Source organism: Fukomys damarensis, unplaced genomic scaffold (assembly GCF_012274545.1).
Source record: "Fukomys damarensis isolate Sample0158 unplaced genomic scaffold, DMR_v1.0_HiC HiC_scaffold_7, whole genome shotgun sequence".
Taxonomy (NCBI): domain Eukaryota; kingdom Metazoa; phylum Chordata; class Mammalia; order Rodentia; family Bathyergidae; genus Fukomys; species Fukomys damarensis.
Genome location: NW_022900919.1, coordinates 8,536,051 through 8,548,437, shown reverse-complemented (window position 1 = coordinate 8,548,437; position 12,387 = coordinate 8,536,051). Strand labels below are relative to the sequence as shown.

Genomic DNA, 12,387 nt, shown 5'->3' with positions numbered 1-12,387 from the left:
GCTAAAAAGGAGGAAGAGAAATATGTAGCAATTTCCACATAAATGAGCATACAGATCATATTATGTGCTTTTTGAATGATAAAAGTTAGCTATGTGAGTGCTCTTGGTAAGAGAATTGAACACTTTAAACATTGTTAGGTGAAATGATGCGTAAAATGCATGTGAATTAATTTGGTACATATACATGACATGAAGCACATAAGTGGCAAAATGAGAACGCTATAGCTTGTTTTGGGCTGGAAGTTGAATGGCAGCTCTGAAAATATTGTTACACAAGGAAATTGTGTAATAATTGTTATAAATTGTCGGAATTACTAAACCAAAGGCACTAACATTTATAATTTTAACAACTCATTTGGGGGCTCGCTATCCAAATCTTTTTCGGGTAACCATCTAGGCACTTAATCTGAAAAAAAACTATTGCATTATAAATCAAAAGTGCCAAGGTTTAATCATTGCGAACTAATACTTCGTTGCTCTGTGAACCGAAGCATCTCATGGATATTCCTTCTTACCTACGAGTCACTTTATTACTTTTTTTAGGTGAGTCACACTCATTTTTCAAGCCAGGTACATTTCCAGCTTCCTCCCCCTTGGGAACTTTTAATGGGATGCTCAGATTTAATTTCACATCATGCATTCACTGTTCATATTATTCTCATTCCCTGGACTCTCATCACTTTAATCTAACTTGTAATGATAAACAATAATAAAAAGAAAGTGTGGCCCTACACTTTGGTCAGCACTTACTCTGAAGCAGACAGTGTGCTCATTGATTTATCTGCATTATAGCGTAAAAATCCTCCCAGCAACTCTTCTGTTGTTACCCTCATTTTACAAATAAAGAGATGGAAGCTCAGAAGATTAATTGTCCAACGTCGGACAGCTAGGTGTGTAGCATTACAGTCTTCTCCCTTGTCTGTTCCCTCAGCCCGTGTGTCGGTTACACTCTCTCCCCGTCTTTGTCTAAGGTGACTGTGAGCTCTTCTGCTGACTCCTGGGGAGCAGAGACAGGGCATCGGCTCTGGTGCAACTCACACAATGCTGGCTGCGGAACAGCTGATGTGTAAAAACTGCGAATGCTTCCCTTGCGGCCTTTCTACCTAGCTGTAGCTCGCTCTCCAGTGTGAAGCACAGAAAGCATTTAATAAATGGATCTGAAAATTAATTAGCTTCTTGTATCCAGTGGTGAAGAGTGAGAACTCTTGTTAAAAGAATTACCAAAGGGAAATACAGCTTTATATAAAGTGAGGACACATTTCCTTCTTAACGAGGGGCTTTTCATCTGTTAAATCAGACATCTGTCTTTAATTTTCGGACACAGTGAAAGCACTAGGAGGAATCTAGCTTTCAGTTTTCTCAAGCTTTCTTCAGTATTCCGTGTTGTTGGACTCTTGGGGCATTGTCCGCGTACAGTGCGCCCACAGCTGGGTTCCAAAGCAGCAGCTGCTAAGTAAGAGTACGCAGTGAATATTCTTGAGTGGCTTACTTTTCATAGTACATTTTCATTGTTTGACAGTTTTGTTCAGGGTTCACATGCTACACTGTGGCTGTAAAGTTTGGAAACAGATACTACTTTCTCACGTGTATTTTTCAGGATTCAGCTCACACCATAGCTGGAAAGACTGAAACGTGCAGGGCAAGCCATGCTTATGTTTCAGCTTAGTCTAAAGGCAGCCCAGAGACTGAGTTCTGTCTTCTGCAGAGAACTTTGGCGTTTGTTCTTCAGGCCTTGGATTGAGGGGATGAGGCCCACTTGAGTGGCAGAGGGTGATCCGCTCTACTCAAGGCATCTGGACTAGTATTTAACCAAGTATCTGGGTGCCATGCCCTTGCCGAGTTGTTACAGAAAATAAGACATTGGCCAACGTTCCATTTACCAGATGACTCCATTTCTCTAACCATTTCCTTAAATGTGGTCGTCCTGTTGGGCAAATGCATAGAAATCATCGTCATGCTCAGTTCTCTAACCCCTCCCAGACCCGAGACTAATGGACCCCAAAAGATTACCCCAGAGGTTTATGACTTTGAGTAGCTTTCTTTCTCACTCTCGTTACATTCTTGAGAGATAGCTTCTTTCTGGTCTTCTTACTTCTGCACACTCTTTAGTAGTTCACAGCCTTTTTACAGGTTAACACTTACAGATTTCACATTACCAGTGTGGTCTCTGTCTCCTGGACGGATCTTTGCTGATATAATGATCTTCTAGCAGTTAGCAGGTGCTAGAGAGTACTAATCCATCGTCACAGACTGAAATGATTTGAAGTTGGGTTTCAGTCCCTGAGATGAGCTCTACATTCTATTTCTGTTTACTCCAAAGGAAATAAACCCAACAGCCATTCCTAATTTTTTTTTTTTAATTCAGCATACCAGGAATGGGAGAAAATTTCATTGACTGATAACAAGAGATCAATGAAATGCCAACAGTTAATTTTATGCTTAATGTTGAAAGATTTGTCTCACCAAAATTGACATATAGATCTATGTTCATTCTAATCTGAATCCCAAGAAGGTTTGGGGCTATCTAGATAAAGTGACTGTAAAGTTGGAGTTGAATAATTTACAGCTGAGAATTGTAAGAAAAAATTGAATATTTAGGGAAGACTTAGCAAATAATGGAATCTTCTGTAACGCTATTGTAATGAAAAGAATAAAGGATTGACACAGGGTTAAGCAATCACATCACTGTGCAGATTCAAGGGGACTCCAAAAGATAATTCAAATGGGTTTGGGAGCTTAATATGGTAATGTGGGCATTTCAGTGCAGAGGTGAACAAGAGCTTTTATTTAATAATGCTACTAATAGTGTTTGTTGTTCATTTGGAAGAAAAAATTTGAGTCCAGTTTTACATACCAACAACAACAAAAAGATAAAAAAAATCTGCATTTAGAAATAATACAATAAATTTACTAGAAGAAACTTTTGGCTATGTACAGTCCTCAAATTAGAGCAACCTTCTTTAAGAAATCAGAAAAGTTAGATGCCTTGAAGGTAGTAAGTGGATAGATTTATCATTTTTAAAAAAAAAAACAAAAAAATACTTCTGGGTGGTAAAAAGAAACATATGCAAAATTATAAGACAAAATATTTTTGGAAATAAATATTTCAGTACATATGACCAAGGGTTGTTACTGCCAATTTGGAAATCCTAAGCATTGATTTTTTAATTCAGTAGAAAATTAGGCTAAGGAGTGGATGGATAGTTCTCAGAAAAGGAAATGCAAATGGCCAGTAAATGTTGTCAGAAGGTGATAAAAGCTCAGCAATGATGATGACCATTTTCTTTAATTAGATGGGTAAAAAGCTGAAATGACTGCTCACACCCAGTTCCGGTGATGATGTGAGGAAATGGATACTTTCCCACAGCCTTTTTGGAAGGGCCTCAGACTTTTAACATTTTCAGTTTTCGTGGCCAACAGTCCTCATTCTGGGAGCTTTATCTTTCAAAAATGCAAACATCCATGCCCAAGAGTGGATGTGACATTTATTGTGATGTTGTTTGTGCAGTAGGATGGGAAACTTTGAAAAATGAGGTGAACATAGTAAATGGGCTAATAAATCAATTACATTCATACACATCATGAAATGTTGCTTGGCGATTACAAAGATTTCTCTAAGTCTGGTTGGCCTGAAAGATTATGTGAACAAAACCCTTTACAGTATTAGATGAGCCCATTTGATTTTAAAAAAAAAAAAAAAGGAAGAAAAAAGTCAATTGGTCACCACAGTGTTGGTGGAGTGTAGAGAAAAGAGAATGATCTCCCCGAAGTGATAACTGTGCTTGTTTTAAGGAAGGTGGAAATAGGGTTTGAAGAGGGAAAACTGGAGAAAATGTTCCTTTTTCTTCATTTTCTTTATTATTTAACGTCTAACAATTATGATACATTATTTTCATAATTCAGATTTATAATATTAAACTGATTTGAAATAGCCAGTAGAAAAACATACTCCTGGCTAAAAACCAGAGAGCTCCTGTGATCAAATCAATAAAATTGTCTTATGTAAAAAAGACGTCCTTATGTGAAGTTTGTGTAGCTCACCTAACATGCTTTCTGCTTCTGAAATTTAATGACGTCTGTATTTTAAACAGATCAACCCCCCAAATATGAGTAGTTGGGAATTGTGAATTATTTGCCTTAGTGCCATACAGAGAAAGCCACTGGCTTCTACCACAGAGCTACTCCACATCTCTTCTACTTACCTCACACTCTTACTTTCAAGACCCTAACAGCTTCCCCATTCCTGTTTCCTTCTGGGTTTGTGGTTTTCTTTGACTCTTTGCTTCCAGTCTGAGTCTGTCCCGTCCTCCATATTGTGCCCAGATAGTTTCTAAGAGCCACCTAAGAGTCTTCCCCTCAAGTTAGGATCATCAAACTTCATCTCATGTGCCCGGCCTCCTTCTCCCATCCTTCCACATCTTGCGTCCCTGTTCCCGCTCACCCTGCTCCCCAGACACAGCCCTTGTTCCTTTGGGCGTCAGTCCTGCTGCACAGTCCGTCCCTTGCCTCACAGTGCGTAGCTCCTTCCGTTATTCCTGAGGGAAGTGGTGAGCTCTGAATTGGAGACCGGCTCCCCTGTGAAATTTCCCCTGACCCCTTTGTAATTGTTCTCCTGGGGAAAGGAGATCATCTTGGCTTTTTAATCTCAGTATCTTGGCTGGCATAGAGTAGGTTCTCTGGTGCCATTTTCTGATGGAGTGAAGGAAGGAACAAATGAAATTTCAATTTTGAAAGTTTCGGTAGACACATGCTTGCAGAGGGTAGTAAAAGGAGGGAAGATAGAGCTTACAAAGCAAATTGTGTGGCTTCTCGGAAGGGAAGTTCAGAGTTGTCCTTTGCTGAAAATAACTGGGCCTCACAGTGAGTTATCCATGTTCTCTGGTGATTTTCTGTTGCTTGTTTTGGTTTTTGGAGTCAGAGTCTTTCTACATAGTCCAGGCCGGCCTCAGACTAACTATGCAGCTCAGGCTGGGCCAAACTCACAGTCCTCCTGCCTCGGCCCCCTGAATGCTGGGATCACAGGCGTGTGCCACCAAATCCAGCCGCATGTAGATTTCCGAGCCAGGTGTCTGAGGAGCCCAGGACACAATCGTGCCTTTGGAACAGAATCCCAGCATGCAGCAGAGCCGTCAATTTTCTTACACTGTGTGAGCCCATGTGTGCTGGCCCTCGTTGCTCATCCCACTGCGGGGTGTGTCTTCCGCAGCTGTGGGGCCCCCGTCCAGGTGTCAGAGGTAAGGCCACTCTCCTTCTCGTCGCGTCAGCTGACCATCCACCTGCCAGCCGAGGTGAAGACCATAGGGACGGAGTGGGACCGCGTGCTACCCCTGCAGGAGCTGGCCGCGCGGAGTCTCTACCACACCCGCCACCGCTTCCTCCAAGGTACTTTTCCCCCTTTCGTTCAGTGAACAAACAGGGTGCCTGACGCTGCCTGTTTTGGCTTTCATCTTTTAAAAATATTTTTTTAATCACGGTAAAATATTCAAACCACAAATACACCATTTTGGCTATCTTTACGTATACAGTTCAGTAGCAGTAAAGTGTGTCCACATTTTCCTTTTCATTTTTTGGTGACAGGGTCTCACTTTGGGCTCCAGTGTCCTCCTGCTGACGACTCAGTCTCCCCGGTAGCTGGCACTAGAGGCACACATGACCCCATCCAGCTGGAAGTTTTCTTACAAGAAAAACATTTTAATTTTTGTTTGTTAGTTTGTTTTTTGAGGGTACTCACTATGTGGTTGAGACTGACCTGGAACTCACTGTGTAGCACAGGCTGGTCTCAAACTCACAGCGATCCTCCTGCCTCAGCCTCCCAAGTGCTGGGATTACAGGTGTGCGCCACCATCCCCGGCCGTTTTAATATTTTCTCTACACTGGTGTTTAGCACCCACTGCAAACACAGCGAAGCACTTACTAAAATATGGTCTCCAGCTGTGAAGGGCAGCATTGCAAAGTGACACTATGTTTTAAGGAGAGCAACTGGGGCTTGGAGTGTGCATTTGGAGTAAGAGGCTAGTGGTAGGGAAATATGTAGAAGCGGATTGGATGCCTCCTTCATTGGAGCAGGTTTTTTGCCTTGCAGTCTCCTTCCATTTGAGAAACAGGAGAAGAAGGACGGACGAGGGGCTTTTGGCGGTATTATCACAGCATCCAACTTGTTTTGGCAGGGCCTTGACGGGTCGAGGCTTCCAGGTACTGCGGGGTACAAATCTGCAGTCCCTTTGGGAAGCACCAGTAGGGCAGTGTTAGGTGTTAGCGTACGTGAGGCCCTGGCTTCAGCCCTTGCCACCAGAAAGGAGGCAATATTAATAAGAAAAGTACATCTCAGGTGTTTTTAAAGCTGCCAAATGTTTTGTTTTTACGTAAAAAAAAGAAGACCATCAAAAAAACGTCTAATCTTAACCGTCCAGAAATGTCTAGTACAAAATTAAATGTTTTTAAAACCTAAACTGAAAATTCTTTTTATTGACTTAAGAGTAAATTACGTTTTCCTAAGTGGTGATTGGTGAGACTGGACAGATACAAAAGATTAAGACAATATTTAGTATCTCCTTTGCAGAGCTGGTAATTTTTGGATTTCACCTCATTAGGAACATTTTCTTCCTCTATTGGGTGCTTCTTACTGGCATGGAAGACCAGGGTAAATTTGTGTCAGGATTGCCTGGGTCGCTGGGATGTTTTGCTCTCACCATCTCTTTTGTGTGACTCACATTAGACAGGGAAGGAGCGCTCCCTATTTTTATTAATGACAGCTCATGGGAACGAGGCAGGGAAAAACTTGGTTTCGTTATCCTTCATTCTCTTTGGCTGCCTGTGTTTCATTCCTTTCAGCAAACATAATTTAGCCTTGATTGATGCTTGGTTGAGTAGATGCCCAATAGAGTTAGGGAAACTTAATGAAAGTCAGCGACAGTCTCCGGTCCCCGTCCTCCTTTAGTGCTCTGACTCTTATAAAAGCTTGAAAAACCCTCTCTGAGTAAATTGATGCTTTTTTTATCCTTTTTCTTAAAGACTATTTGATCTTATTCTTTCCTTGCCGCTGCCTCAGAACAGCTTTTGGTTGCTCTTAAAAGAGAGGGTTTCATTTTCTTTTACTATCAAAAATGTAAAAAAAAAAAATCTTTCACTTCCTAATAATATTAGATTTTTATTCAATACCGATCAGATAACAGAATTTACAGCACCAAGTGGTTTAACTGAACTTGTTTGGTAACAAAGAAAAGTGTTTTAAGCAGTTTGGTTTCAGAAAATCGGATTTTTTTACTCACACGCATGATTTTTCTCTTGTGTTCCAGATTTGAACTTCCTGTCTCCCATCTCATTGCCCAGAAGTCTCCTGGAGCTGCTGCACTGTCCCCTGGGGCACTGTCATCGGTGTAGTGAGCCTATGTTTACCATCGTCTACCCCAAGCTCTTCCCCTTGAGAGAGACGCCGATGGCGGGGCTGCACCAGGGGTAATCACGCCTAAGTGGGCACTAGGGTTTATAGCAGGGCAGGGGCGCAGTGTGGGGAGAGGGGGGCCATGCCTGAAAGCATGTTAGTCAGCAGCTCTGGAGGGGCAGTGCGCGCTTCCCAAGATAGAGCTAAATGACACAAACGTGCACTTCAGCACCGCAAGAACCCTGGAAGTCTCTTTATTAATTAATTTTGGTCACGTACAGAGCAAGTGTATTGTGCATGTCATTTAAAGTGGCTCATTCTTTGTGGGAATGTTTTCCTGCTCGCCCCCTACTCACAATAGTCTAGGTAAGGAGATAATAAGAGAGGCAAGGAAAAAGTTGCACAGCGCAAAGGGATGAGCCCAGCCCTTCCGTTTAACTGGCATGGCTAACTGAAAGTGTGTGGTGGAAACCTGTGCACGTGTGGTGTACGTGTTTTAATTTCTACCCCTTCCAAATGGCTTTCTCGGGCCACTCTCTAGTCCTTGGCCCAGTGCCTCGAATTTACTAAGAATGTTCACAAAGTAAAAACCTTAACCCTGGCCCTATCGTTTAGAAAAAGACAACAGTAAGGCAGGAGGTGAAAAATCCTACGTGTACTGTTTAGCTTGTGGATTTTCTAAATGTAGGATTTTTGTTAAGTATGAATTTTTTTTAGGTTAGAAAAGAAGTAGTATAAGACTTACCCTTCAAATGTGATGTTTTAGGTGAATAAATGTTCCAGAAAACTGGAGCTTTTCAATACCAAAATCCCTTTTCAAAAAGTGTTTTTACTATGATCATTTTTCTAGAAATATTTCTAAGAATTTTTTTCTGTCCTTTTTTTTCCTTTTCTCTTCTCTTCTTCTTCTCTTCACTCCTTCTCTCCCTCCTTCTCCTCCTCCTTCTCCTCCTCCTCTTCTCTTTCTTTCTTTGGTGCTGGGGATTCAACCCAGGGCCTCACTCATAACTTACACCCCAGCCCCCTTCGTTTGCTTTCCTCATCCCTGTGGCGCAGTGTTTAGAGCTGGCCCTTGACATCCAACCAGCCCAGCTCCTCTGCTGTGAGAGTTGAGCAGACTGCCGAGCCCCTCAGGGCCTGGACATGGGGACAGAGCAGCCCACAGCAGGGCCCTGGTCACAGCCCATGGAGAAGACAAACACCTGCACATCACAGATACTCAGCACGAGGGGTTAACTTCTCTGCCTCTCTGCCTGCTCCGAACAACTATGTTTATCTTTTTCTTGCTCTGGATAATCCTAGTTGGTATGCTTTCAGTGCCCATTTCAACTTTCTGTGTTTTTCAATGTTTCCCGCTTAAAGAGCCCCACTCTTAACCTTTGTAATTTGCTGGGATAAACAAACAAAACCCACACTCCAACTTGGATTCTTTGCTTACCGTACATTGATTGGCCAGGCAGGTCACTTGGGAGGTACGAGCAAGGGTTACACACCAAGCAAGCAGTCAGGACTGCAGCAGTGTACACCCTTAGCTCACATTCTGACACCTTCTACCTAGAGATAGCATCAGATCCGAGTGTGAGGGCTCAGGCCCTGTATTAGCTTTCCCATCGCTGAAACACAATACCCAGTACTCTCAAAAGGAAGTTGGGTTTAATACAGCTCACAGTTTCAGGGGATTCAGTCCACAGCAGCTGCTCAAGACAGAAACTTCATGGCAGAGCAGAGCTGCTCAGTTCATGGCAGAGCAGGGGAACTGCCCCAGACAAGAAGGATACACAAGACCACACACCCACAAACACCCTATATACCCCGAACTTGCTTTACTAGTCTGCTAGATGTTTCTTAATCCAGTAAAGTTGACATATCAGGCAATCATCACAGGCCCCTAGGCTGCACCCCCCCACACACTTTAGATACCAACTGCGAGCCCCAGATTATATTACCTGTGCTTCTGTCCAAGCAATGTAAAGTGAAGTTCTCACCACCTGCTCTTTGATTTGATTAATTTCTTGGAGTTGCTCTCAGAACCCAGAAAAAGACTTTAATAGGTTTATTATAAAGGACATTACAAAGGGAACAGGACAAGGTATGGGAGAGGAGTTTGGAGCTCACATGCTCCTTCTGGGGTGCTGCCCTCCAGGAACTGCTGTGTGTTCAGCTACTCAGAAGTTTTCTAAACTCTGTCCTTTTGGGTTTTTATGAAGACTTCATTACATAGGTGTGATTGCCAGTAGACTAAGGAACCCCTGCGGGTCCTGGTGGCTGTAGCTTGGGCCCATTCAAGGCAGTCATCCTCCCTGGGGGGTGGGGGACAGGACAGGACCCCTCTGGACCTACTGCCACAGTCATTCAGACAGTTTATAGCCAGCTCCTTGACAGAAAAACAGGAAGATTAGAGTTTCTGAGATCCACCTTGGAGGAGGGAGTGATGAAGCAAGAACCGAGGAACAAAACCAAATTCTAGTGCTTCAAATCTTATCAGATCAGATAACCAAAGCTGATGAAATTGCATTTATGTTAGAATAAAAAGGACTGGGTCAGGTTCCAAGAGTACTACGACGTGGGTACAATTAACAAAAGAAATAGACACACCTGTGCCAAGCAGTATGGTAGTGATCAAGGCTTGCACAGCCCCCAATTTTGACTCCTGCCCTACAAGACCTGGGACAAGTGACTGAAGTCTTGTGAGCTTCGTGTGTTATTGACAGATAAGATCGACCTCACGCAGTCATTAGGAGGCTTCAGTGAGGACCCCCGTGTGCGGAGCCCAGGGAGCTGTAATAAATACCAAGCAAATGGGAAGTAGTGCTGATAAACGCAAACCAATACTGGCATCATTGCAGGTGTTAGCAATCTTTATAGTTTCGAGATTCTCTTTCTTATTTTTGTTGTGGTGTTTGTCAGAAATGATCTTCATATTCACAAGGTAGGAAAGTCTGGACAAGTTCACTAAACTGCAGTCAGTGTCCTTATACCTTGTGATTGTACAATTTCCTATTGAAGACATTACTCACTGCGAGCATGGAAAAGAAGATAGAATGCTCCGTAAGTAGCCCATCAAATTCTAAATGCCTGTTTTTGAAAATAATCTTTCTTTTTATCATAGTAATTAATTTATGAAAGTAAAGTAGATCCTTCAAATGAAATCATTTGGGGTCTACTTTACAAGAAATGTGGGCCACTTAATAAGCGTTTCCATTTTCCATTTACGGCTGCTCATTCTCCTGCTACCAGTTCAGTGTGAATAAGCTTATATTGTTTCAGAGCATAAATGCAAGTGAAGTGAGTAGGTATCAAGTGTGCCCTTTTGTGGAGTGAAGCCAGAGTGCTGTGTTAAAGGCAGAGATGAAGTGCCAAGATATAAATGTGGCTTTCTGTGGTGAGTTAATGCTAGGGTCTGAAATTGAGTTGGTGGCTTTCATCTCGTCCACCAGACTGCGCGCCTTCCCATGTTGTCATGGAGACCGAACTAAAAGCCTTGCCTTCAGTTTCCTACCATATTCTTTAAAAGTACTTTATTTTGTAACTGAAACCCAAACACTTGAATCTCTAGTAGCTTATTACTGAAAATAAAACCAGTAGTTTTAATATCATAAAGTCTAAAAAGTCTCGCTAATATTGCTTTGAAGTTTTCCCATTGATTCAGTCCCATTCGCATTGCTTGTCATAAAATAATACATTGTATCAGCTCGTATCTCAGTTCATGTGGACATCTGTCATTATTTTAAAAGGGAACATATTGAATATTCTTCTAAAATACCAAGTTCCATGGAAGTGTTAGTTTTATCCTAAATTTAATACAGGGTGATATAAAAAGAAATGACAGTATTTTACATAAACAACAAATACCCACATCTCGAATATATGTGCCAGGGAAGAAGGTCATGTAAACTCATGATTTTTGGTCCTATAGGCATAGCGGATTTTCATTCACAAATTATTGTTTATTAAAATGAGCAACTTCAACTTAAAGTGTTATTTATTAGCACAATAACATGTGTCTGGCTTTTCCCACATGTATATATGGATGTCCTAAGTTCTGTATTTCCCAACAGGAAATCAGACTACCCAGTTTTTCAGAAGCGTTGTAGTAGTTTGCTAGGGTTACCACAACAAAGGGCCACAAACTAGGGGGCACTGCGATTTATTTTCTTATAGTTCTGGATGCTGGAGTTCTGAAATCAAGGCATCGGTGGGGCTGGTTTCGTCTGAGGGAAGGATCTGTTCCACACCTTTCTGTGGCTTGTAGGTGGCTTGTTCCCTCCCTGTGTCTCTTCACATCATCTTTTCTCTATGCATGTCTTGCTGTCCAAGTGTCCTGTTTTTCTAAGGATACCAGTCATCCTGGATTAGGTCCCACCCTGGTGACTTCATCGTGACTATTGCATGTACAAGGACCGTTTCCAAATAAGGTCTCTGTGTAAGTCAGCTAGGCCACCACAGCAAAATGCTATAGACTGGGTGGCTTGACCCAGAGAAACTGCAGTCCAAGGAGAGCCAAGGACATTGCACTGCTCTTTATTAAGGAGGTAGACCCAGCCTCAGCTTCCTTCTCCCCTTTTCTCTAGGGTACTTTATGTTTGAGGCTGCGTAGCTCCGTGGGTCCATTCCTGCCTGTGGAATGCCAGAAGTCTGAAGGCCTTTCCCCATCTTGCTCTGTCTCTGTTGAGTCCAGTCCCATTACGAGTGTCTTTGCTAACATGGCGGCCTGGATCCACTAGTCTCTTGCCTAATCTCTACACATGGCAGCTCAGCCTCACCCTTGGTATTCTCTACCAAGTATACTTTCTCATTTTTTACAGCATAAAAGTTACAGTTCTGGATCTCTTTTGCTTAATGATTCCCTCAGTGTGTCTCTCTCTTCCTGCACTTGAAGTAGCAAGAACAAACCAGGCCCTGCCTTCAACACGTGGCTTAGGAACCTCCTCAGCTCGGTGTCTGTATTTTCTGTCCCCTACAGTTCTGCTTTCCCATCCAGCAGAACACAGTGACCTCCTTTCGCC

General features: G+C 42.5%; 1 protein-coding gene across 2 annotated transcripts in view; it reads left to right on the top strand.

Moving 5' to 3' along the window:
• The window catches only part of Lrrc28 (leucine rich repeat containing 28), a 112,992-nt gene that overhangs the window by 92,940 nt on the left and 7,665 nt on the right, over nucleotides 1–12,387 (top strand). The window contains exons 8-10 of one of the 2 annotated variants that reach the window (XM_010607854.3): nucleotides 5,207–5,382; nucleotides 7,296–7,455; nucleotides 8,376–11,110. In XM_010607854.3, coding sequence (XP_010606156.1) covers nucleotides 5,207–5,382; nucleotides 7,296–7,455; nucleotides 8,376–8,457 — 418 coding nt within the window. In that variant the 3' untranslated portion in view covers nucleotides 8,458–11,110. Of the gene's footprint in view, nucleotides 1–5,206; nucleotides 5,383–7,295; nucleotides 7,456–8,375; nucleotides 11,111–12,387 lie in introns of those variants that run through there. The other variant, XM_010607855.3, reaches the window with a different exon arrangement.